Source organism: Delphinus delphis, chromosome 14, assembly GCF_949987515.2.
Source record: "Delphinus delphis chromosome 14, mDelDel1.2, whole genome shotgun sequence".
Taxonomy (NCBI): domain Eukaryota; kingdom Metazoa; phylum Chordata; class Mammalia; order Artiodactyla; family Delphinidae; genus Delphinus; species Delphinus delphis.
Genome location: NC_082696.1, coordinates 73,699,589 through 73,726,411, shown reverse-complemented (window position 1 = coordinate 73,726,411; position 26,823 = coordinate 73,699,589). Strand labels below are relative to the sequence as shown.

The 26,823-nt window shown below is 38.4% G+C and overlaps 1 protein-coding gene across 4 annotated transcripts in view; it reads left to right on the top strand.

The window, feature by feature from the left end:
* Window positions 1-26,823, top strand: part of BCKDHB (branched chain keto acid dehydrogenase E1 subunit beta) — a 287,088-nt gene that overhangs the window by 210,164 nt on the left and 50,101 nt on the right. For 2 of the 4 annotated variants that reach the window (XM_060030310.1, XM_060030307.1), the window contains 2 exons: window positions 19,858-20,004; window positions 23,461-23,998. In XM_060030310.1, coding sequence (XP_059886293.1) covers window positions 19,858-19,998 — 141 coding nt within the window. In that variant the 3' untranslated portion in view covers window positions 19,999-20,004; window positions 23,461-23,998. The other 2 variants (XM_060030309.1, XM_060030308.1) reach the window with 2 other exon arrangements.

The following is a 26,823-nucleotide window of genomic DNA, read 5'->3' as shown; positions in this document are numbered from 1 at the left end:
TTCTTTCCTGCACATTGATTTTGCTAATCCTCTTTTTCCAACTCTATGGAATTGTTATTAAGAAAAATACTATTTCTCCTAGTTGGTGACTATTTTCCCCACTTGTTCAGCTTAAGTTAGAGACAGCGGAGAAACAAGCCTTGACTTCAATGACTCAGAGGTCATTTGTAGCAGCCGTTTAGCAGTGTACTGGTTCTCAATCCTGGCTGTACATTGGAATCGCCTAGGGTTTTAAAAAATCCTGATCCCAGAATAATTAAATCAGAGCTTTGCAGGCAGGAGTGGGACGGAGACATCTATTTTTAAAGCTCTCAGGGACTTCCCTGGTGGTCCAGTGGTAAAGAATCTGCCTTCTAGTGCAGAGGATGCGGATTTGATCCCTGGTCGGGGAAATGAGACCCCACAAGTCGCAGGGCAACTACTGAGTCCGCCCGCCTCAACTAGAGAGCCCGCGTGCTGCAAACTACAGAGCCCACACACTCTGGAGCCTGCACGCCACAACTAGAGAGAAAACCCACACGCCACAGCTAGAGACAAGCCCGGATGACGCAACAAAGAGCCCGCATGTGGCAACTAAGACCCGACGCAGCCAAAAATAAAAAATAAGTATTTTTAAAAAATAAAATAAATTAAAAAATAAAGCTCTTCAAGTGATTTTAATGTGCAGCCAAGTGAGTCCTACTCTAGGATAGGGTTCTGTAAGGCCCGAGTAGATTGGAGTCATTGCAGGAACGAGTGGTGGGGAGGAAGTCAAACAAGAAATGTGGACTGCCATGTTGATATGTTTTGGTGGGAAAGGGAAAAAGAGGGATGAGCCTGTACTTCAAGGAACTCCAGCAATAAATACAGCATGCACATATCAGGAACCGCCCACTAGCATGTGTGTGTTTGCACATATAGCAGTGAGGCTCAGCCACTCCCTTAGGGTGGAGAATCAACCATTTAGGGGTTGGGGGTGAACCTGTAGTCTGCAGAACCTTCTAGGTGATTTTAATACATCTGTACTTTCTGCATTCCCCTCCTTTTTCTCCCCATCCTTCTCTCCCCGCCTCCCGCATGTGGCTACCTTGTCCTTTTCCTTGTAAATCAAGTGGGAGGGGTCTGAGTATCAGATGCTTGATCTCAGAGCTGACTTCCCTCATGGTGGCCATAGATTTATAACAGTTCCAAGCAAGAGTTCTAGATTCAGCCCAATTAGACCATAGAGGTCACCCTTCCTGAACCAGTGACTGAAGTCAGAGGAATAGAATATGCCCATTTGCTAAGTCAGTGGAGGCCCACCCCTGAGCTGGGGGAAGTGTCAGCTTCCCTCCAAATTCATGGGAGACTAGAGGAAGAAGAATGGAACCGTAAAGGGAATCTGGATACTAGGAGAAGAGGAAAAGATGGGAATGGGTGCTGGTAGACAGCCAGTACTGCCCACTGCGTACATAGAAGTCACAGGGATTCAGTATGTTGAATTACTTTACGTATGAATGTTATTGATACTTTTTTATGGGGACATTTTGAATGGCATACAGAAAATACTATAGTGTTAACTAGAACTTTTCACCATTTATCCACACAAATATCTATATTTGTGTGTGTGCGTGTCTGTGTGTGTATGTAGTTCTGTGCAGTTTTACCCCATATATAGACTTGGATAGACACCACCATCATGATACCCTTTTATATTTACACTCTCCCCCATCTCCAGTTTACTGGCAACCACCAACCTTTTCTCCATCTCTATAGTTTGGTCACTGCAAGAAAGTTTATAAAAAATGGAATGTTTTGAGACCTGACTTTTTTCGTTTAGCATCATGCCCTTGAACTCCATCCCTGTTGTTGCATATGTCAATAGTTCATTCCTATTTATTACTGATTAGTTTTTCATGGTAGGTTTGACTATACCACAGTTTTGTAACCATTCCTCCACTGAAGGACACTTGAGTTGTTTTCAGTTTTTGCTACTGTGAAAAAGCTGTTGTGAATATTTGTGTACACATTTTTCGTGTGGATATAAGTTTTCACTTCTGTGGGATAAAGGCTCAAGGGTGCAACTGCTGGGTCAGATGGTAAGTTTAGTTTCATAGGAAACTGCCAGACTGTCTTCCAGAGTGGCTGCACCATTTTGTATCCCCACTACCCGTGTAGTCGAGATCTCCTCATCCTCACTAGTGTTGGGCGTTATCACTGTCTTTACTTTTCTGTTCAAATAGGTGTGTAGTGTTATATCATTGTGGTTATAATTTTCATTTCCCCAATAGCTAATATGTTGAGCATCTTTTAATGTACTTATTTATCTATCTACCTTTTTAATGAAATGTCTGCTGTTCCTGTCACTTGCCCACTTTCAAATTGGACCATTTCTTTTTCTTTTATTTTTTGGTTCGTGGGCCTCTCACTGCTGTGGCCTCTCCCGCTGCGGAGCACAGGCTCCGGACGCGCAGGCTCAGCGACCATGGCTCACGGGCCCAGCCGCTCCGCGGCATGTGGGATCCTCCCGGACCGGGGCACGAACCCATGTCCCCTGCATCGGCAGGCGGACTCTCAACCACTGTGCCGCCAGGGAAGCCCCTCACCCATTTTGTTTATGGTGATAAGATTATTTTCACCAGTATGGCCAGCACTCATGTGCTTTTTGATCTTGTTACTGTGAAGCTAGCTCCTTTCAGTATTTATTCAGAATAATACCTCAAACAAAAACATTTTGTAACTTCATAAGGTCCTAGGGGTTTCTTTTGTCTTCTTTGTTTTGTTTTGGCTGTGTGGCCATCTGTATTTTATTGTCGCTTTTTGCCATTTAAGTGTCAAAATTGTCATCGGAGACAATCAACTGAGTCTAAGCTTTGTCAAGAATTTAGGGAGAAGTCATTTTTGCTCGAAATCTGCTGCCTCTGTTATCAGTATTGAAGGGCTAACAGCTCTGAAACCCTTGCCTTTCTCCAGCTGGAGAGATGTGAAGATAAGTGAAACCTGGAATTTTTCAGGTGAACCTCTAATTAGTGTGTACCTGCCGTGTGCCAGACATTGCATGCTAGGATGATTTCTATTAAAAAGATTCAAGAAAGGCATTTGTTCTTTCAGCAACTGGAGTTTGATTTCCTTTATCATCTTGCTGATCAATGTCTACCCGCAGTGTGAATGATGGAGGAGAAAAGCTAGAGCCACACTGGCTTGCCACTTACCTAGTTGGTACCAGATTCAGGACAAGGACCCAAGTCTTCTACTCTTTAGAACAGTATTAGTCTAAAGCCCAAAGAAGTCATGATGTTTTGTCATTGGAAAACATTTTCTTCACAACACAAAAAGATGGCTAATTAGAATTTACTGAAACTTTCTAAGAGATTCCAAATAATAGAATTTTTAAACAATCAATTAAAATAAATGCTAAGGAAAAACAAATATACCCTTCTAAACATTGGCTAATTGGATACCCAGAAAACTTTCTAGTTATATTTTGCCTTCATTTTTAGATTATCTCACAATCACCACAAGCTGCTAGTTAGCAAAATTATTATGGGGCTAGCTCAGAATTTGCTATATTGGAATCAGCTTTGGTGACAGAAAATCCAGGGGGGACATGAATGAGGGGGAAAGGTTTCTCTCTACTGCCCCCAGATAAAGTGTATGAAAATCTGTTTCTATCTGCGGTGGATTCCTACTTCTCTCGCCAAAGGAACAGTAGATACTGTGTCCAAAGTATGATCTCTGTACACGTTGCTAGGTTACTCAATTTGGAGCCTTTCTCTTTACAGTACATAATCATAAAAAGCCACTGAGAGAGAGACAGAGATACGAGATAGGGAGAGGAAATCAGTAGTGTGAATAAATGGGAAATTGATATTGTCATTAAGACACTGGATATGGTAATAAGTGTGTGACTAGAAAAGACGTTTGAATCCTAGCCAAGACAGCGTTCCGTTTAGCCACAAACTCCAGTAAAATATTTTCAATTCTAAAACCTCCTATTTTTATTTTCCTAACTTCCTCAGAAGTGGGCAGTTCTGTGTGGATCCTTAAAAAGTTTTCCTACCAAACGAAATGGCAGTTTCCTCCAAATGACACACAAAAAGCGATCTGTTCCTTTTTGTGTACTTTGAATCACTGCCCTCATCTCTGTAGTGTTTTGTGTCTCACTCAGATTATCAGCAACTCTAGCATTCGTCTCTAATGCTACTTCTTATTTCCTGTAAATGAGCCCTGCATTTACCTGGAGAATCTTATAACTCTACATGGCTACTCTTGTGTGTTCTCTGAAGGCTACATATATGTAAAATATCAGAACCATCTGTCACTGTCTTCCTGCCAGGGCTGGTCTGTTGGCCATCTGGTGTCCCCTTCCCTCCTCGTTCCTCTGTTGTCCCTCTTTTTTTTTTTTTTTGCGGTACGCGAGCCTCTCACTGTTGTGGCCTCTCGCGTTGCGGAGCACAGGCTCCGGACGTGCAGGCTCAGCGGCCATGGCTCATGGGCCCAGGCACTCCGCAGCATGTGGGATCTTCCCGGACCGGGGCACGAACCCGTGTCCCCTGCATCGGCAGGCAGACTCTCAAGCACTGTGCCACCAGGGAAGCCCCTGTTGTCCCTCTTTGCGTGTGTACTCCCCCACCCCCAGGCTGTGGTCCCAGGGGCCTTCTCTCCGTCTCTGGGTCACACGAGCTCTTTCCTGCCTCCATGCTTGTTGTATGACCTGCCAGGGATGCTCCTGGACCCTCATGGTTTTCAGATGCTGCCTTCTTAGGGAGCCCCTCCCTGAGCACATGAAACTTACTGTCTATCACAGACCTCTGCCTGTTCCCTTTCTAACACTTCCTCATACCTGTTTCTCCCACTAGAATATAAAACTCTCTGGAGGTGGGGACACGCTGGGCTCTGAAATATTTGATTGATGAATGATGGAATACATGAATTTTTAAAATTTCTGTTGGAATATAGTTGATTTACAATGTTGTATTAGTTTCAGGCATACAGCAAAGTGAATCAGTTATACACGTACATATAGCCACTCTTTAGATTCTTTTCCCATATAGACCATTACAGAGTATTGAGTTCCCTGTGCCATACGGTAGGTCCTTATTAGTTACGTTTTTTGTATATAGTAGTGTGTATGTGTCAATCCCAATCTCCCAGTTTATCCCTCCCCACCTTGCCCCTAGTAACCATAAGTTTATTTTCTACATCTGTAACTCCATTTCTGTTTTGTAGATAAGTTCATTTGTAGCTTTATTTTAGATTCCACGTATAAGCGATATCATGTGATATTTATTTTTCTCTGTTTGACTTACTTCACTCATTATGACAATCTCTAGGTCCCAAAGGCTTCTTGGAAATGGGTACTTGAGCTGAATTTGAAAAGTGATCTTTGCAAATGAGATCATCTATACCATTTTTCTAGATTCCACATATGTATGTTAATATACGATATTTGTTTTTCTCTTTCTGACTTACTTCACCCTGCGTGACACTCTCTAGGTCCATCCACGTCTCTACAACTGACCCAATTTTATTCCTTTTTATGGCTGAGTAATATTCCATTGTATATCTGTACCGTATCTTCTTTATCCATTCCTCTGTTGATGGACATTTAGGTTGCTTCCATGTCCTGGCTGTTGTAAATAGTGCTGCTATGAACATTGGGGTGCATGTCTTTTTGAATTATGGTTTTCTCTGGGTGTATGTACAGTAGAAACTAACACTACATTGTAAAGCAACTATACCCCAATAAAAATTAATTTTAAAAAAAGTGATCTATGTGAAGACAGCAGGAGATAGAAAAATCAGAGCCTTTTCGACGAGAGAGGTTTGTGTGAAGGTGGCGTTATAAAATAGTAAGTTTTGGGACTTCCCTACTGTCCAGTGGCTAGGACTCTGCACTTCCACTGCAGGGGGCATGAGTTCCATCCCTGGGCCAAGAACTAAGATCCCACATCCTGCATGCTGCCCAGCGCAGCCAAAAGGGAAAAAAAAAAAAATAGTAAGTTTTGGAATGGAGGTGGGCCTGTGTGTGTCTCTGCTGGGCTGGGAGGGAAATGGTGATAAAGTATAAGCTCTGGGGGGCTAGCAAAAGCTTCTAACCCGGGGAGGGACCTCATCACAATGGCAGCAGTGTGGGGGTCTGGTACATGAGTAAGAGGGTTCAGTTTTAATCGCCAAGGAGTAAAAATCTCTGCACCCCACTTCCTGTCTTGTTGATTTTTTTTGCCTCATCAGTGACTAAGCTCCTTGACACCCCAGAGTGAAACAGAATAGAAGTAAAAACTGGAATGGTTGCGTTAGCAGATATTTACAGATGCCTACTCTGTGTCAGGCATTGTACCTCTAATACTGTGGGCTGTGAAAACCAGTGTACAGGTTACTTTTCAGTGGTGGTTTTCCCAAGGTAAAATGAGACACATCTTAAAGATTTAGCTATTGGTGCCTGAGCCAGTGAAGACAACTTCTTACCTCCTTAAATAGGAGGGAGATGTATGTAACTTAGTAAATGTAATCAATATATGCATTACCGTGCACAGTAGGTAATAATTACTTCACACACACAGTAATAATTACGTATCTGGAGACAACCACAGATAAGAAACAGAACTATTGAAATATGTGCTTCTTTTAAGAAACTTCCAAGAGCTGCATGGAAGCCTCTGTTGTATTCTTGCTGTCAGTTTTGCTTTCGACATGTCATCTGCCCTCCGGAAACCTGACTTTCTTCTTCTGCCTGGACCCCCACACTATAACGTGTTCCAGCTGTAACATCCTTAGATTACTTATGCCACAGATTTTACTGTGTTTTGAAACTGAACTGGAGTACAATGGCTGATTTCACTATTTTTTGCATTTATTTACAAAGCTGCATTCTAGGGAAATAATTCAGTCAGCAAAGATATTTGTTTTGCACAAAAAGTGGTCATTTCAGTCTTGAAACTAGTTCATGTTGTTATCACCACAGAAAGGGAAACCGTTTTTTTTTGTTTGTTTGTTTTTCAGAATAGTAGGGTTCAGAGCTGTTGCTTATTGATAGGGGAAGGGCAGTTGCCATAGCAACCTAACCGCCTCTGGAGGGAATGTGGTCATGGCCTTAAGCATCCGGCAACCCACCCAGTTTGGAGAGCCCCTCTGAAAAGAATTTCCTTTCACGGAAATCGAATTACTGAAATAAAAAGAGTTGAATTTCTGTAGCTCAGATGTGTCCGTAGGTTCGTGTTGCACACTGACTGTAATGAAAAGCAAAGCATTTATTAGTTGTGTACATACACAATGAGACCTAGAAGGACACATCAGACGGTAAACTGCTTGTGACTATGGATGACTTTGTTCTTTGCTTCTTTTGTTTTGCACATGTTAACTTTTAAGAAATAAATGTTATTTTACAAACCTTAAGAAAAAAGCATTTATAATGAACACAGTATATGGGATTTTCTTGAGGAGTGAGGTTCAATCTATTACACGTTCATTATTCCCTAAATAGGCTCTCAAACACCCAAAGCCACCTTTATTCTTTTTTCACGTGAGCTACAGAGCTTGAAAGCCATTTCAACAAGATGCTGATCGAAAGTTTTTATCAATATTTGGGGCATTCAGTGAGTGTTCTTAGGTGGAGGAAACTCATGGCATGTAGAAATCTGCTCAAGCTGTGCTGAGTGAAACAAGTGACTTAATACTCTCATCTAATCATCATGTAACAGAAACCGGCAATCGGTGGTGGGTCTGCCTCCAGAATTGCTCGCAGGGCAGATTGACATGTGAACACTATATTTCCAGGACCAAAACCCCACTACATTTGCTCTGCGGCTGTGTTTAATGGTTATCAGTTTGGCACGCGGCATGATTGTTTTGGAGAGAGAATAGACGCTTCAGATTTCCTTTTGGCAATTCTGGAGTCACTGAAATACCTACTGCCGAAGTGAATCATATGAACTTAATTAGATTTGCTACATCATTAGCATTTGAGGAAACCTAAGGAAAATCCTTGTGGGTTGGTGATTGGTTAGGTCAAATAGAAGCACGCTTATTGAGGGGACTGGAAATTGAAAAAGATGAAATTCTAATGCCTCGTAACCCAGATATATTATCTACATAAATCATTTTTTAATCCAGCTGTCAAAGTGATACTTTCCCAGGGATGACCGAAATGCTTGTCTCAGACCACCGGGACCTCTCTGCTTCCAGGCACAGGGACGGACTCCTCTGCACACGGCCAAGTCCACTTGATGGCATGTGTGTGTGGGCAATGAGCTTTACACCTATAGTGAGAGCTCACGGCTATTTAATAGACACCCCAGGGCCAGCCGGGCAGGCTGTGCCGGTAACCACTAATTGAAGTTGGCAGACCTCATACCGCACTTAAATTTACATTTTAACTTTAAGGTGAACTTCATTGCAATGTATTGTCTGTTGTTTTCATTGCAGGAAAAGAACTTAATTTTCTTCCCAAAAGGCATTTCTTTAAATGCTCCAGAAATTTTCTTCTGTACTTTGGATTCTGCAAAGTGACTTAATCGTGGAGAAGAGCCATAAAATATTTACTGTGAGGAGAGGATTGCATTTCGTATTCCAATTTAAGTTAAGGCTAGGATACAACCTGTAACCTATGTTTATCGAAACGATTTTTCTAATCTATCAAAAAGCCGTCACATTCTTTATCAAATGACTTAGCCACCTAAGTTCATCTAGATGTTATCAGCGATAGGGAAATAAATGAAAGCAAGTAAATTTAATTTCCTGGTGAAGCACTTGAATGATTTTTTTTTTTTAACTTTTAGAAGAAGAAACTTTAAACCTACAGCCTACCATAGATTGAACATACAGTTTTTCCTGAAAATTCAGGATCATCTTCAGAACCCCAAAGTGGCAGCTTCTGCTCTGCACTCAAGCAAGTTGCTGGTAATTAACCAGAAACAAGTTCCAATCTTGTCCGCTACACCTTCCCCTCAGTGTCTCCCCAGTGAGTACATAAAAGATGCAAAACATATCCATCCGAGCTTAACCTCCTGTAACTCTAATTAAACAGACCCATCTATTCCTCCCCGCCCCCTCCAAGGCACTAAACTGCTAAGCTTTTTATTAAAATTGAAAAAAAAAAATCTTGATTGGAATTGACATAAACGAGCAGACAGTTTCACCAGTTTCTCTTTCCCGGGTATAATGGTAGCCCAGGATACAAATTTTACCTTGTATCCAAGCAAGACTCTTTTGCCCACTTATAAAGTCTTGCAGCACACTCAAGGGTAACCAGGCCAGCTGGTTCAAATACCGCCAGGGCTGCATCTACCTCTGTGACCTCGGTCACCTCATTTAACCTTCATCAGCCTGGGCGCCTCACTTGCTGCCACCACCTAGGCTAGTTGAAAGGATTAAGTGAGATGATATACATAATTATACTTGTTTATTATTAAAAAAGAACATCTCTTGGTTACTATTTAGTGAATCTCTGGCTTTTCTGTTCTCTGTCTACATGTATATACTCCTTTTCCTGAACCTATAGGCATAAGGACAAACACATTTTTTTTCCTGTAGCTTCCAGGTTGTTTCTTAGGATATTCATCACGCGTTGCTTAAAGACAAAATTATTTTTCTGTGTCCGTGTGTGCTTGTGCACATTGTTATCTGTGATATATGACAAATAGGGAATCTCATGTGATCTCTTTGGGGGATCAGTGCTATGTGTCTTAGCCTGGTGCCTAATTGAGGGACCTGATTAAATTTTTATATAGTTCAGCTCCAAGTAAGGAGATTAAAAAATAGTAAGTAAATGCTCTGGTCCATTCAAATAAAATATGTGAACATCACCTATTTATAGAAACTATATAAATGTAGTTCATCAAAATGTACTAATGAACAGTATCTCTGGGCATTTCTAATATTAAATTTTTGTACTTAACTATAAAAGTAACCAGAACCAGGTCTCAGTTACTAACTACACCTTCATTAGTGTATCTATGGTTTAATCAGGCTTATTAGAAATTGGTCCACACTGAGCATACAATACAGACCTTGTGAGAATATGTGCAGAACTGGGTTCATCTCATCGGCCTACAATTTATACAAAGTTGGAAGTAGAAAAGGGGATGTGCATTATCCCCCTAATTCTCAAATATCTGGATTCTTGAAATTTCAACATGAAAATGTGTGTATGCGAATGTATAGACATTCAACCTGAAAAGCTTCTTTGCAAGAAATATTAACCAACTGTAAAGGTAGAAACATCCATATGTAAATACAGTAAAGAAGAAAATATATTTTGGATACTGTATTATATTTTTTTTGGATGCAGACCATAATTACAATGGCTAGATTTGTTTTAAGGAATAGGTTAAACTCATCATATTAGCAAAAGTTATCTGCAAATAAATAATGAGAGCTCTTATAGGTCTTTTCTTTACTCAGTCAGAGATTCCTGCCAGAAGCTTGTTTGCTTTGTTAATTTGTTCCATTATTAAACTTTGAGAATGCTACTACTACTGGGATCTACTTAACAAGTTTGGGAATAAACCTCCCTAATAATTGATGGTAGCCTAAAACATTTATTTCTGTGCTTTTCTTATTAAAATTGCAGTGATCTGGTGAACAGAATTAAACGGCTGAAAAATAACTTGGTCTGATTTATTCATTCAGCAAAACCAAGCTTAAAGGCTGTGTTGCTATGACACCCAAGATTAACTTAAAAAAAAAAGTATGCTTAATTTCAGTAAAAACATTGACACATCTCTTTTGGCATTATGTAGATAAAATAAAGTTGATTTTTCCCTTTTCCTTGATTTTTTTTTACATTTAGAAAGTTGTTTTAGCATTCTTTTAAACATAAACTAGAAATTTAACATATTAAAGAGTAAGAGAAAACAGTAAAGAAAAACCCATTATACTGTAACAAAAGAGTATCATTTGTAAAATAGTAAATATTTTAGCCCTCTTTTTTTTAATTTTCTTTTTATCCAGCTTCTTAAATTTTTTAGAAAGATGGTGCCAGATGGGGGAAATCACTCTATTCCAGTAGTTTCGTTTTATAATTAGTCTTGAAACTTAAAAAATAGGTTGCAAAATTGGGACAGTGACAAATCCTACTAGAAGTTTTCTGAGTGCAGGTTCAATCCCCCCGACTCTAAAAGAATATATTTTCTATGCCATGAAACAAAGGAATCATCAGGTCGCTTTAGCTAGAATAGATTTCTGCCTTCTGAGCACCATTTGGTGTTGCGAGAATACTATACAAAGAATTTTGTTGCAGAACAAGCAGAAAAATCGAATGCTTTGTAGGATCATCAAAAGTTGCTTTACAGGAGCATTTTAAATTTCCTAGTGCCAAGCAAAGCAAAAATCCTACCTTACAGAGAGCAATTTGTTCATGAGACGACCAAGTGCTGCACTCGCTTATGTTTATCATTATGCATTCACATTCTAGGGAAATTCCACTTTCAAACTTTGCTGCCGTGTGGATGCTTTCTTCTATAGAAAGAATTTTGAACTATAAAATTTGACCAGCTTCAGCATCTGTGGAAATTTGAGAGCGTTGCCTTTTTTTTTCTCTCTATTGAATGTAAAGTGTTTTAACAAAAGCATTGTAGCCACAGTGCATATTAAATGTCCAAATTCGCACATAGTGTATCTCAAAAGAATTTAGACTTTTAACTTTTTAAACCTCAGAATATCTTTGGAGACTGATAGCAGCAAATCAACAGGATGTGTTATGGGAAGATTTAATAAAGAAATGGGTTTTTTTTGGCTTTCAGTTGAAAATGATGAGGCTGCTTCAGGTCATAGCCCAAGACTGTATCTGGGGGAAAGTTTGAAAACAGAACCAAACCAAAGTGGTTTGGATGGGGTGCTAGTTTTAACTTTGTGATTGCTAATTTAGTGTTTATGAAAAATTAAAATGAGCTAATATTCATAAAATATTTAGTACAGTCCCTGGGCCAAAATGAACACTGTGTACTTTTTTAAAAAGTGATTTCCGATAAGATTATAAATTATAGAAAGAAGTTGTCACTTGCTTTCACTTATTTCTGATTTTAAAATAGTGAAATTTATTTATATAATAATTTATTGACTTTAATGTTAAATTTTGATTTTAAAATTTGTTCTACCTCAGTTTCTACAGTACTGTAGAATTAATGTATAGAGATTCATAGATAATTTTATATTAAGATTTTGTATATTCTGACACAGCTGTTGAATTTGAACCATGAATCATTTCTATGTATATTTTAATATCATTCTCCAACTTTGTGTTAGGTAGCTAGACTGTATCCAGGGAAAGCCATTTAGATCAGAAATAATATTTCTGTCTAACTTCAGAAAAGAGGCTTCCATTTTAAAAATGGAGTTTGAATTTAAATGACTATCCTAACTGAGAATTCAGTTCCATACTTTAACTAGCTGAAAGAAATCTTGGAAAACAAAAATTGTACCAAATTGCCAGTAATTTGCATTAAAGAGGAAGAATTGGACTTTTTATTTTTAAGTCAGCAGCCATTGAAGATATTCTAGTGAAGTTAAGTAATAGAGATCTTAGCTTTTAATTTAGTCAAGATTATGATTATAAATGAAAGCTTTGCTGAAATAATTGGGATTGACTATAATGTTTTAGGTGCTCTACAAATCTGGATGAAATTATATTATTCATATACTGTCTTATTTAGTTATGTTGTTTCAACTGTGTCTTAAAAGTGAGAGATCTCATATCAACAAGTGTTTGCATCTCATGTGCATGGTGTTAGAAAAATAAAAAACATAGCTGTAATGATGGGGGAAGCATCCTGTTAGTTTGGAGGTAGATTAGGGACTCCGCTGTCTGAAGAATAAATTTCATAGGTCTGTGCTATATACAAAATTGCTACAGACGTAAAATGTATATTTTAAGCTCTGTTTTAAAACCACGATACATTCTGTTTAAACCATTAGCTTAAATGCAACATTTTATTTTACATTAGTAAAGTTGTATTTATTTAATTCAGCAACGAAATTAATTTGGAGTTGCTGGCACAGTGCCTTCACAGGTTTCTGTGACTCATTTGTCATTCAAGACACCAGCACCATTTTTTCCGCGTCTGCTGAAACATGTTCTGGCTGTGGGCGAGTGTTCATGGTAGATTTAATACAAATTTTCTCTGATAATATTTGGAAACTGGGTGATGTCTAACCTTGCGTAAATAACTAGGGCTAATCAACTTAAAATCAAAATGTAAGTCTCGAAGTTCATGGACTTTAAAGCTATCAAACATGCATCATTTTGGTATATTAATTTAGTTTTTCTCATAATATTTTGGGTTAACTCTTGCTCTGCACATTAAGATCCCTAGACAAGGAATTGCATTCAGAAGCAAAACCTGTTGTTTATTGTTAAATAATAACTAACAAGGACTAAATGGAATTGCAGTTTAGGTTTAAAACTTCACAAATCACTTAAAGCTATTTCTTAATGTTTTTCCTAGAGAAGAAATGATAACGCTATGATCTATGTGTCTTGTTCAGTGCTTGTTACATTTATAGTTTAATTCACCCTCACTCCCAGCGCCCTCTTAGAAACAAAATGTATTCTCCTAGTTTAAATGCATTATGGTGGCATAATAATTATTATGTGATATAACCCGGACCTTTTTGTTTGCCAAGTAATTTAAAAAACAGTTTTCTGAGTTACTACTTTGAAATTAAGTTGTGGATTGATGTTTCTCATTATTCCAAGAAGGAACATGAAATCTGGATTTATCAGATAATCTGATAGACAATGTATTTTGACTTTGATGTGTTTCTCATTGCAGTGACCTGCATTTCTGACTTTCCATTAAATGTTTAGGAAACTTAGTTGAATAGTTTTTCAGGAAAGTGAAAGGGATTCATCATCCTGTATCAACTATAAGAAAGTAAGAACATATATGAAAGACCTAAATTTTCTTATCTCACTTTAGACTTCACAATTTTCCAACTCGAGGTGCTATGTAGTCTTATGCAATGGGCTGTATCCAACTTTCTGTCATTAGAAGGACTGAAAAAAAATTATTCCAAAATTGTTCTTACAAAGAAATCTGAGTCTGAAATTGCCTTGAATTAAAAAACAAACGACTGCTTTAAAAATAAATCAAATGATATTTTATGGGCTTTATTCTTGACTTTTTTGAAGTGTGTGTGCCTCGATTATATTCAGTTATCTGTTGGGCTCTTTTACTTGGAATCTTCCTGTAACTGACGGACAGGCTACTTTTCTATAGTAGCAATGCTTGGAAATTAAGTTCTTTCCGGGGGAATGGGAGGGTGGGGTGGATTTTTTAACCATTTCTGGAGCTTCTGACTTCCTGATCTGGCCACACTTACTAACCTGTCATTCTAGGCCCAGGAACTGGCAGTAAGTGTGTAGGCTCCCTGCTTCTCACCAGGGGGCAGCATCAGATCCTGCCTTTCACTGGATGCAGCCTGGCTCCTTCAGTAGCTTCAGTGGTCTCCACCCTCCTTGCTCATACAGCACGTAAACTTGTTTTGGTATTTTCTTGCATTTTTTAAGGCTCAGTAAGTGTCCAATAAATGGTAGCTGTCAGGCACTGTGTTACAATGGATATTACTTCTCAGTGTTGACTGTTCTGTATACCAGGATCTTGTCTTCAGTGATGTTTTGGGCTATCATTTCAGATACCTTGTGTTTATTAGAACTTGAAAAATCTTAAGAGGAATACAAAGACCTAGCAATTATTAGGTCAATTATACTTCAAAAACAAACAAACAAACAAACTCACAGAAAATGAGATCAGATTTGTGGTTACCAGAGACAGGGGTTGGGGGGAGGGGAATTGGATGAAGGTGGTCAAAATATACAAACTTCCAGTTATAAAATAAATAGTACTAGGGATTCGCTGTACAACATGATAAATATAATTAACACTGCTATTTGTTATGTATGAAAGTTCTCCTCACAAGGAAAAATTATTTTTCTATTTTTTTAATTTTGTATCTATATGAGATGATAGATGTTCACTAAACTTATGGTGATAATCATTTCATGATGTGTGTGAGTCAAATCCTTATGCTGTACACCTTAAACTTATACAGTGCTGTATGTCAATTACATCTCAGTAAAACTGGAAGAAAAAAACCCTTGCAATTATTGAGCACTATGGTATGTCAGGCATGAAAGCAGGTACTTCTCATAGGCTGCTGCCCAAGCTAGAGATGCAAAAAGGCAAGGTAACAACAGAGTCACAGAACAATAGAATATCACAAGGACAGATAGGTTAGAAGTGGATTTATTTAGAGAGAAACACACTTCACAGACAGAGCGTGGGCCATCTCAGAAGGTGAGAAAAGGCACAAGGACAGAATTTGTAATACTCCTCTTTTGCTGTTGACTAAACAGAGCCTTGGAGAGGTTAAATCCTAGTAGAACAAAGATTCCTTTCAGATAGAATTCCAAATTCCATGCTGTATCAATTATATTATACAGCCTTGCCATAAAAACAAGAAAAAGATTTGTTGAGAGTGACCATAGCCACACTGCGGAATGCTGGAGGCTGATTTCAGTGATGTGAATCCTGTGACACGGTGACAGGAGAATTTATGGCTGACGTCCTTAAAACTTTCGTGGGGAAATGAGGCTAAGTTCTGAGACGTCTTGAGCGATCCCATGAAAGCCCTAACTTATATACATTTACATACACATGTAATGACATATAACCTGTATTACATTCACCAAAACATACGGATAAATGCAATACTTGGTTTTTTGTGTGATGAAGACTGTTACAATCTACTCTCTTAGCAGCTTGCAAATTTGCAATACAGTGTTATTAACTTCAGTTGATATTAAGTACACTTAACTTTTAAAGCCTATCAGTAATATTTTGTCTTAATCATGGATCCTATTTTATTAATTTTTATTTATTTTTATTTTCATCTGCTAGAAAATTTACAGGATCTCTGTCGTCCGCAATTTCTCCAAGATACTTAAAATTTTATTTTGTTTTGTTACAGAAAATCGGCAAATAGAGAATTTTTCTTTTGCCCGGGTCTATGATTTTTTGATTTGAAATTGTTATTTCACATTGTTTGCTTCCTTTTCTGGTTATAACATGCATAGCAACCCAGATGGCTCATACATAAACAATTTGAGTTATGCTTCTTTAAATTATTTAGGATAGCCTAGGAGTTTCCTGATACCCAGGACCATCTGTTTATTGCTCTATGTGTTACCTTCATGCTTAAGTGTGTGCTTTCAGCTTTTCCACGTCTTAACGTCTACCTTCCTTATATACATGGGAAAGGCTTCTTAGACCGAATTTAACCCTTTTGAGGCTCTGTTGTAAAAACCTTAATCCCAGCTTGCCTTCCATTTTATTTTTATTTTTTCTTGTTATTGCTATTCTCAGTAGTTGTGCTTCAACATTTGCAGAATGAATGTAGTCAGGTTTGAGTCTTAACTTGGCTCTGTACGTAGCTTGTCAACCTTGGGCAAGTTCCTTCACCTTGGTTTCTTCATCTGTGAACTGGAATATAATACCTACCTCATAGATTTGTTAAAATGTTTAGATGAGATAAAATACAATTCATTTAGCACCACACCTGCTGCATCATAAGTACGGGTTACTATTATTATTATTAACATATTTTGGAAAGAAAATTCTCATACTTACAAAAAGGCATATTCAGAAGTAAATTCAAATACCCTATATTAGAGTTTCGTGCAAGGGTCTTTTGGAAGGAATATGTTTTTCTCAAAGCATCTGATTATTTATACCACAAGCACGGTATATGTAGGTGTTACTACCTGATTGATTTAAGGTTTACTTTCAGTTCTTCTCATTGGATCCAAGGTGAAACTTTGGACCATGAATAGCTGGAAGGAAGTTTCTCCTGGCACCTGGCTGGGTTCTCTTCTGTTGCCCCTGATTACATGTTCCACTGTGATTTGCTTTGTAACCTCACCGTCCCATCTGTCATTGTTCCGTGTGGATTGAGCCTGTCCACATACAAGCTCCCCAGGAAGAGAGACCAGAAACTGGTACTTCTCATCTTAGCCCCTGTGCTGGAGACTACCTGCAGTCCTCATGACAACCCTGTGGGTTAGGTAACTGTTTATTCCGAATTTTATGCAGATTAATATTTCTGAATCAAAAATCATCCCAGTTAAAAAAATATAAGTGTACTTATGTGACCAATGGAAAAGAAGAATATGATGAATCTGGATTGTTTTGAAAATTCAGGGCATATGGTTGCTATAGTTATGGTGTCAAAATGTGGTATATAACGAAGAGAGATACTTTGTGCAGCATTAATCTGGCACATTGATCTATAAATCTGCCAATGAGTTTCAAATATTCCTTTTTCTGTGTGTGTGTGTATGTACACCTTCTATATAAAAAAAACTGAGCTTGAACAAGGATGCCAGTTTTAATGGTTGCCCAAAGAAACATGTAGTCACACATAAATCATTCATATGTGAACCAGTTCAGTGGGAAGTAACTCTGTACAGCTGCTTGACCCAAACATCTTATTTCCAGTTGCTTTAAAAGAAGTTTTAACACAAGTCCGTGGAAAGAATAACTTGTCTCTTTAATATACTTTAGATAGCAAAGCGTTAAAATTTCATACTGTTTCCATAGGTTAGGGTATATCCTTATAAAACTGAATCATATATTCTTGAATTATCTTCCATGATTTTTAGAATTACTTTTTATATATTTATATAAAGTAATTTATAATAATTTAATTCCATGTACCTTACAGTAATTGTTTCCAAATTAAGAAAATGCTACATATAAAATCACAAATTTGTGTTAACACAAAATAGGAACTTTTATCCACATAAGATGATTCTTCTTTTTACTCTTTACTTTTATATCAGTGCCAATTAATTACAAAAGTAATACTGTGTCACAAAAGCTCCAACAATACATATAAGGTACAAGTAGAGTCGTTTGTCACTTCCTTGTCACTCCCAGCCTCCAAGGGTGGCCTCTGTTGACAGTTCAAGTGTGACCTCACAGACCTTTTTCTATGCTCCCGCAAACATGTAGATGCATTCCTGTAGAGTGATTCTCACATTCTTGAGAAATTAGAAGCATTGCTGTTTAAAAATAAATTTTAGTTTGGTGATGTTGGTCATTCTGCTAAAAGGAGTGATTTTCACAAACACTGAAACATCATTTTGTCATAGGCCAGCTTTCCAGGGAACTAGTTTGAAAGAATAATATTTTATACCAGGTGTAAAATCAAAGGTATTTAAGGGAAATATTTTCCCCTGGCTTTTCTGTATTTTGCAGTGCCCGTGGAGAGTTTGTGTATGAAGAATGCAGTATTCAGGGGAGGCGGAAAAACAGCTCGTGTCAACTAAAGTAATAAACTGAGTTAATCCTAAATTGACAATTTAAATCCCTTCAAAATAACTTGTTTCAATCAAGAAACAGTCTACCCAATCTGTCATCTCTTTTGAGCTTATTAGTAGTGGAATTTCTTAGGTGACTCTTTAAACCTTATGTCTGCAAGGTTCTCAAGTTATTGATGAAGATTTCCTGTTGCTGGGAAAACCAGCACTACTTGGTGTTTGATACTGTACGTCGCAGTAGTTATTTGGGGGGCAGGAAGAGTGTGCAAATGGCCAGCTGCTTCCCTTTGGGGCTGACTCTTCTATTCCCAGGCCCTTTCTGCCCTGATACACTTGTCACTGGGAGAAATATATACAGAAGATAGGGACTGAGCATCAGCATTCCTTTAAAAATTTCTGCTCAAATGAAATGCAAAACTACAGTTAGTAAAATATGTAAGAAAATGTGCACCTTTCCAGAGCATTTGTGACACAAAGCAATGGAGAAAGTGGATGTGAAAACTCAAAGATGTGATTTCAGGTAATAGCTGTGAATGGTAATATCATTTTCCTAAGAATAGTTTAATCACATATCTCTTTTGAGATTTCTTTTAACTCTCTAAAAATTTTATTTTCAAATTTGAATTTGTCACTTGAATAACATTTCTTTTTTTTTCCTGAAGATAACTTTCTACAGGGTCTCCTGTGGTCAGGATCTTACTTTTTTTAAATTAATTAATTAATTTTTTATTGAAGCACAGTTGATTTACTATGTGGTGTTAGTTTTAGGTTACAGCAAAGTGATTCAGTTATACATATGTATATATTCTTAGGGATCTTACATTTTTTTGAACCAGATCTCTAGCCTCCTGGAGTTCATAGTCTCTCAGGGAAGATAGATAATTGGGCAAAAGCAACGGATTGTGCTGAGTTCAGTGCTGTGGGAGTTCAGGGCAGAAGCCTCTCCCTCATCAGTGGTGCAGAGTTGAGGAGGTGCTGTCAAGGAAGGCTTCCTGGTGGAGGTGACTCCCAAGGTGATAGGTGAGAGATGTTCACACATCAGTTGGGCAAAGAGCGGTAGTGGGCTTGGGGTGTGAGTAGCCACGGGACTGTCAGTGTCTGCAAAACCTGGCTGTGAGAGAGACCTGAACATAGGCAAGTAACTGGTAGTTCAGTCTGGTTACATAGAGTAATTATAAATATTTATTGTGAAAGTAATACATGTTTGTCCTATATAAAATTTGAAAAATTCAAGAAACAAGAGAAAACATATACTGTCACTAATTTCAAGCTGCAGAGTTTACTGTGAACATTTGTCATGATTTTGTCATTTGTACACAGCCTGTTTGGTATAATTCCACTTTGTCTTAAGCAACAGATATGTATGTAGGCATAAAATGCATATACATATATGAAAACATATCTTAAGTAAAACTCGGATCAGGCCAAACATGCTATTTGTTACCTGCTTGTTTCACATTATAATATTATTATAATGTGAAAAAATTATAATGCCCCTGGATGCCATTGTATTTGAAAGTGAAATGTTTCATTTCTGTGAATAAAATATTTTTGAAGCTAACCATCTGGATTCTTCTCTGCAGGAAGAATGTTTCCTGAACCTGGAGGCTCCTATATCGAGGGTATGTGGGTACGACACGCCGTTCCCTCACATTTTTGAGCAGTTCTACATCCCAGACAAATGGAAGTGCTATGACGCCCTTCGAAAAATGATCAACTATTGACCACAGGTAAGTCTGCCCTGCGTTTTGAGAAAGCTAGTGAGTGTTCCTCACATTAACGTCCTGTTGATCAAGGAACAACCGTCATCAGTGTGTTGTCTTTTCATAAATGGCAACTTCCAGAACAAAGTGTGGATTTCAGAAAAAAAAATGTGAATTTATAGTAGTATGTTTACATTTAATAGAAATATATCAAGCATATGCATTATCTGATTTCTATAAAACAAATACATGCACATGTTAACATTGAATAATCGCTAGATGAAGATGCCGTCTGCCATGATCGCAAATATACCTTACCCTGTTGTTCCAACTTTATCCTCGTTTCTATATATTTTTATCTGCAATTTAAACCGTTCTTGAATAGGGTTAATTTCTGTTATTTAAAGATGGCTCTTCAGGCACCGTTAAATTGGACTCCAGTGATTTAAACTATATCATGATCCAGCGCATTATGAAATTTGCCTTCACGTTATCTTGAAAGATACGTTTGTTGAACAGGAAACCTATTTATTATGTATAAGGGAAATTGTTACTTAAAAAAAAAAAAAATCCAGCACCGCTACCATTCCCAGAACCTTTCTTGGCAGGTGAATGTTTTAAAATTATGGCTAATAAGTGACATTTATTCATTGTGATTTTCTAGGTCATGCTTTTCTGTCCCTCTGGCAGTGTTATTCTAGCAAAAATGAATACCATTTAAAGACTGTTAAGTTAGTTTTCAGGGCTTTAATATAGAAGATGCTATCACCAATACACTGATTTGTTTTACCTTTGGCATTTTTGAAATGGTTCAACATGCATAGATAGGGATTAAGTGCTTTACATTTTAATATCTCGGTTGTCCAAATAATAATAATACATTTTGAAGAACCATGATCTTTGAAAGGAAAGGGAAGAATAGGCTTTATATAATAGCCCATACTTTTTAAAGACTAGGAAATACTATGATTCTTGAATTCTTGAATTCACCTCAATCCAAAGAGAGAGGTACCTTTACGTTTGGGCACGTAGAGAAAATAATGCCCTCCGTCCACCACTATGATCCCCACCTTTTTGTAGTGCTGTTCTATCCTCTATTCTGAGGATATTGTCATAGGCATTAGTAGGGCCATTAGTCTACATGCCCCAGTATTCTCTCAGACATGCAGAGGTAGACACTGTATTTCTGATGGCCTCTTAATGTCTGTGAGAGCAGCTAGCTTCTACAGTCTCACTTAAGCCTGGTTAGAGGACTTCCTCACTTTTATGTCCATCTTGTTCCTTGCATGGACCATCCGTGCTGGAAAGACAAGGTAATACTCTGTGGCCGTGTCCTTGTTGCTTTTTTTTTTTTTTTTTTTTTGGGCGGTACGCGGGCCTCTCACCGCTGTGGCCTGTCCCGTTGCGGAGCACAGGCTCTGGATGTGCAGGCTCAGCGGCCATGGCTCACGGGCCCAGCCGCTCCGCGGCATGTGGGATCTTCCCGGACCGGGTCACGAACCTGCGTCCCCTGCATCGGCAGGCGGACTCTCAACCACTGCGCCACCAGGGAAGCCCCTGTTGCTATTTTTAAAGTAATCTTTAGGTGCTGGTTTTAAATTTGGATATGTATTTCTTTTTGAACCTAAAAAAAAACAAATTTAGACCTCTCATGAAAATACGATAAAAGAAGAGTAACTCCTCTATGCTAAAAGTTACATATGGCATTAAAGAAAGTAGTCATGCAGTTGAGAAAATCTGTATTTAATTCATGGTGGCCAGAGTGTCTATAATCGTTATTGACTTCTTTTACAGAAAAACCGGAAGATTAGGACTAGATACGGAAATATTTTTCTGAATTTTTAAATATTTCCTCTTCTTGAAAATAGAGTTTTTATGAGATGAACCGACTTGGATATTGGCTGGAAAATGATGAATTAATTATTGTATTCACATATATGAATTGATAATTTCCGTTAAGAGTTATTTCAGATTAATTTTTAAAAATATTCTGCATGGTAGGCTTATAAATTCCATTTAATTACGTCTGTAAATACTGGATGTGGGATACTATTCAATAAAGCAAAAATGAGGCTTTGTTTTTGCCTTTAGTAAAAAGAATTCTTGTGGCCGACTAAAAGAGTGACGTAACTTGTTAATTCCATCTGAATGAAAGTGAAATGTTTAGAAATGCTGATTTTTCAACTTTATTGTATTTGGTTTCATTCTTTATGGCTCAGATAGTTGTATGTTGATGAAACTTCTGGAATGTTTTTCCTTGTTTTTCCCACTTGTCCCAACAAGGTGGTCTACTGGGGGGCATGCTCATCTTTTCTCCAGAGCGTGGTGAGGCAGGAAGGATCATCTTTGCTTCCGCTCTTTCTTTTTCTGGGACGTGGACAGCCTGAGCCTGTCTTTTGTTATAAAATCATCAAGCTTTTGCTGCAGTTTTTTGGTTTTTTTGGCCACGATGTTGCAAAAAAAATATTTTTTTCCATGTCCTTTATATTAATATGTAGCTGAAAAGAAAAACAGCATGAATAGCGACATAAGGAGGAAGCCTCCTTGCTGGGGACTTTGTCAGGGCCTCTTGTATCTGACTAGGCCTTTCCCACCCTTCACCATAGTGTAGACAACGGCCTCAGGGACCCCTTTGCAGAAGCCCTCACCCTCCGGCCCTGCCCTCAGGGGGGGTGCTCTCATCCCTGCCTTCCCTCCCATACACCCAAGAAGAGCTCTTCTCACCAGTTCCAGCTGAAAGATTCCCCCACACACACACCCCAACAAAAATCAGAGAAATAGGGTCATGTAGTGTTTTCCTTTCTCTATAAACACTGGAAAAAATGGACATTTTTTTATGATTGCAAATGTACATATTACTTTAAAACTACAGTTTAAAAAGTTGTGTCCTGTTTATTTTTATCAGATGTTTGGAGGAGGATATGGAAAGTGACATTTGTAGATTGCCAGAGACTTGGAGTAAAGTAAAGAAGGCACTTTGTAACAGATTCTGGAGAGCAGTGGCTAAAATAAACTAAGCTTTTGTTAGGGGTAAAAACAAAGCCCTGTCCTTGGTTTATGAATAGAAACACCTGAACAGTATAGGATGGGAAAAGATGTACTTGTCAGCAGTAAGTTTGGAAAAGATTTAGGGTATCCATCTGGCTTATGGTTCAGGACATTCTGAGTCGAAGACGCCAAAACTGAGTATGGACCTTGGCTTTGGCCTTCCCTCGGGAACCCTGTGCTCGCATGGTCAGTCCAGCAGAGCAGGGAATGTGTGCTGGTCATCCACGTCTGGGCCGATAACGGGTTCTATTTGAACATATTTGGTTTAGTTGGACTTATTTTTTTTAGTTGATATTATTTATGATTTCAGTTGAAGTTACTTGTTTTATTGCCATTGGTATCTTTTTAATACTATTTTTAAAATTCATTTGTTGTTGTAAGAATTTTCCCTTATTTTAATTTTCTTTTCTTTAACTCTGTTTCTCCCTTCTCCAGTTAGCCCTGCAATGCCCACCAGTAAATGCCCCCTTCTCTTCCAAAATAAAGAAGTTACAGTTCATGCTAAACTCGGTCTACGGCGCAAGAAGTACATATACATCTAAATAATTGCCTTAAAGAAATTTTTTTTTTTACATGAAATGAATTGTTCCATATTGTGAAAATAAGAAAATTGTGGTGTGCTCCAAGGATAAATAACAAGATAAACTCAAAGGGCCAACACTGCCTGAACAAAGAGTTACAGGACTCCTATCACTCTGTCACAATGTGACCATTGCAATGTCCCAGAGCCCTCCCAAGCAGCATGCCCTGTCCCTGTCCCATCCCATATAAGGAAAGACATTAGCCCCATTTTTCTGCTGCTCAGCACACTGAAAGTATACATACTCTGCCCAGTCAGCAGATGACTTGCAGGTTCCCTGGCTGTAAAAACAGACAAGCAACCCATGCTCAGTGTCGACTTTCCCTGGCTACCAGGAAGTCGGCCCGCTGTTCTTGCAGCGACTCTTCTCTTTAATAAACTCTATCTTCCTTACATTCTGCCTTGTGTCTGGAAATTCTTTTCCAACCTGCGCTCGGACCACGACAAAAATAGCAATGAGAAGACGCTCAAGAGATGTTAAAGGAATTCCAAATTCCCCACTACCCCCAGCCTCAGGATAAAGTCTGCTCCATGTGACAACATGAATGTATAAGTGAATATAATCTTCTACGGTTCCAATTACCCAAGTCCTTTCGCAAAAGAATATCACATCCATGTTCCGTCCAACGGATAGATATTATCCAAGCTAAGTAAACAGTACACATTAGAAAGAGAAATGAGGCACAAGAGCAAGACAGTTACCTCATTTTAGTCCGTGAAATTTAAGTCACAGAAGCTAGAAACTCTTGCTGGGATCCTGAGAAGACATCCCACAGAGGGTCCACACTCGGTTTCGCGAAATCTCCTTCCTGTCAGCTTGCCTGAGGTGGACTCGTGTGGCTTCTGGCTGCTTGGCCTCCCTGCCCCCACTTCTAGAAACAGCACTGCTGTTTGTTTAGAGAACTCCCTCTCCCAGCTCATGTGGCTCTCTCTGGAGGGGCTGCCAATCCCATTGCCATCTGGCACCAGCCACAGGGATGGCCCTGGCCCAGGCCCTCCGGGTACCACAGGACAGAAGGTCGGGTTGCTCATGCAGAAGCACAACTTAGTAAGCCTCAGACTCGTCAGTGACACTAAATTCTAAAGGACTGGTTCTCAAACCTTTACCAGTTCCAGGCATACCAGGGATAGAGCTGACGGGTGTGCACCATGTAGGCACACAGCACTGCCTTAGCAGAGATGCTCAGCTGAGGGGTGAGGAACACGACCCCAAAGCCTCATGTTGGAATTTTCAGAGAGACCTGAGGTTTGGAGGCTCTGATGTGTTTTCCTAGGCCATTGAACTTGGAAAGAAATAGGGAACATTCATATATGGGCAAAGATTTGGAAACCCTGACACCTGATACCTCCCTGAATATGGTATTTAAAGATATTTGCCAGGAAAATGAGAAATAAAATTAGAACAAGAATGAGGAAATCATAGGTGGAAAGGACTAGAAGTAAAACTGGAAACAAGTTAGATGAAAAGATGTACATCAGTAATTGGCATAAATACACTTTTTGTTGTTGTCGTGCCGTGAGGCTTGTGGGATTCTAGTTCCCCGACCCGAGATTGAACCCAGGCTCTCAGCAGTGAGACCACAGAGCCTAACCACTGCACCACCAGGGAATTCCCATAAATACTCTTTTTATGTGAAACAAATGTTCCACGTTTGACAAAAGGAATATATCACAGTGAAAATATAACAGTTAAATTCTTTACATTCTAAGTGCGTAGTACTAAAATGTAAGCAAACACTTATAAATGCAAAAGATACGGACAGGACGGTTGCAGAAGGCTTCGTCAGCCCGCTTTCCATTTGTTACCTGAAGTAGACAGGCATAAGTAATAGGTTTAGGTCAATAGAAATATATTTTAAACTTTGTGTCTTCATAAACAGAGACTATGTCGCCTCTTAGCCTATACACAGGCGGTTTAAAAAATTGACCATATACTGTACTAAGGCGCAAAGGAAACTAGCAGTAAATTCCCCAAAGAAAAGAGTATTCAGAGGTACCACATCCCACTTAGAAATAAAAAGGCACCCGGATAAGAAACTGTGGAAGCAAGGAGGAAGCAACTACAACACAATGAGAAAAGATCACTGGCGTGCTTCAGCCAAAATTTTACTCACAGATAAATTCACAGACTTTAAATCTTTAAAAAAGAAAATCTGAAAATACAAGGATGCAAGAATAAAGGAGGAAGAAGCACAAGAAGAATGAGAAGAAGAAGAAAGTTAATAGCAGAATATTCCAAATGAGAAAAATAAAATTGTAAAATCAAAGTTATGTTTTTTGGTAAAGATGAAAGTTTTTCTTTCATTTTATACTGTCTGTTCCCTGTGAAGGTGGAGGTTTTTATGTAATCATGATATCAGCAAATAAAGGCTACATAATTGTTGTTCCTGTATCGGGTAACACTTTCAAGGTCCTTCATTTGAGGAGAGGAAATAATTTAGCCAAACCTAATTGTTTATCCAATGTATTGATAAACAAAGGTCTTTGCTTTTAGAATATTTTGTTCCATCATTTTAAGAAAATAATTACTAAGGTCTTGTTTTGCTAAGTCCTTCAGTTTCTTGCCGAGGCCTACTTGGCTACCGTAAATATCTTATTTCTGTGAATTTTCATAAGATACAGTGACCGTTGTCGAAGAAATATTAATCAGTCGATCTAAGAAAGAAATGGAAAATTTTATTCAAGCCAAATTCGAGGATTATAACCCGGGAAGAGCATCTCAGAAAGCTCTGAGAACTGTTCCGCTCGTTAGAAGTCAAGGCACAGTTGTGTAAGTCTTTTGAGATAGAGGGCTGTACATTAAACGACGTATTATTGACGGTTTACAGAATCCAGATCTAAGTGTCATCGTGGTCCGTTACAAAATCAAAAAGGAATGTTATCTTTAAGGAGTTATCTTGTTGATGCTACGAGAATGTTGCTGTTGATGGTCGAGCTGGTATTTCTGCCGATGGGGACGGTTTGGTGATTCATAATGCAGACACACAATGCACAGTGCGGGGAGAGAGGAGGCCAAAGGGCAGAGAAATTTTTTTATGTTTAAATTTTTCTTGTCTTGCCATAAAATATGAATTTTATTTCACACTATAAAGAATTAGAATAATTTTTAAAAATATTTTCTTGATCATTTGGAACGTCTACCTACTTATTACACTGGGATTTTTTTCCCCTTCATTCCTAATTTTTGTTTTAATTGAAGTATAGTTGCTTTGCAATGT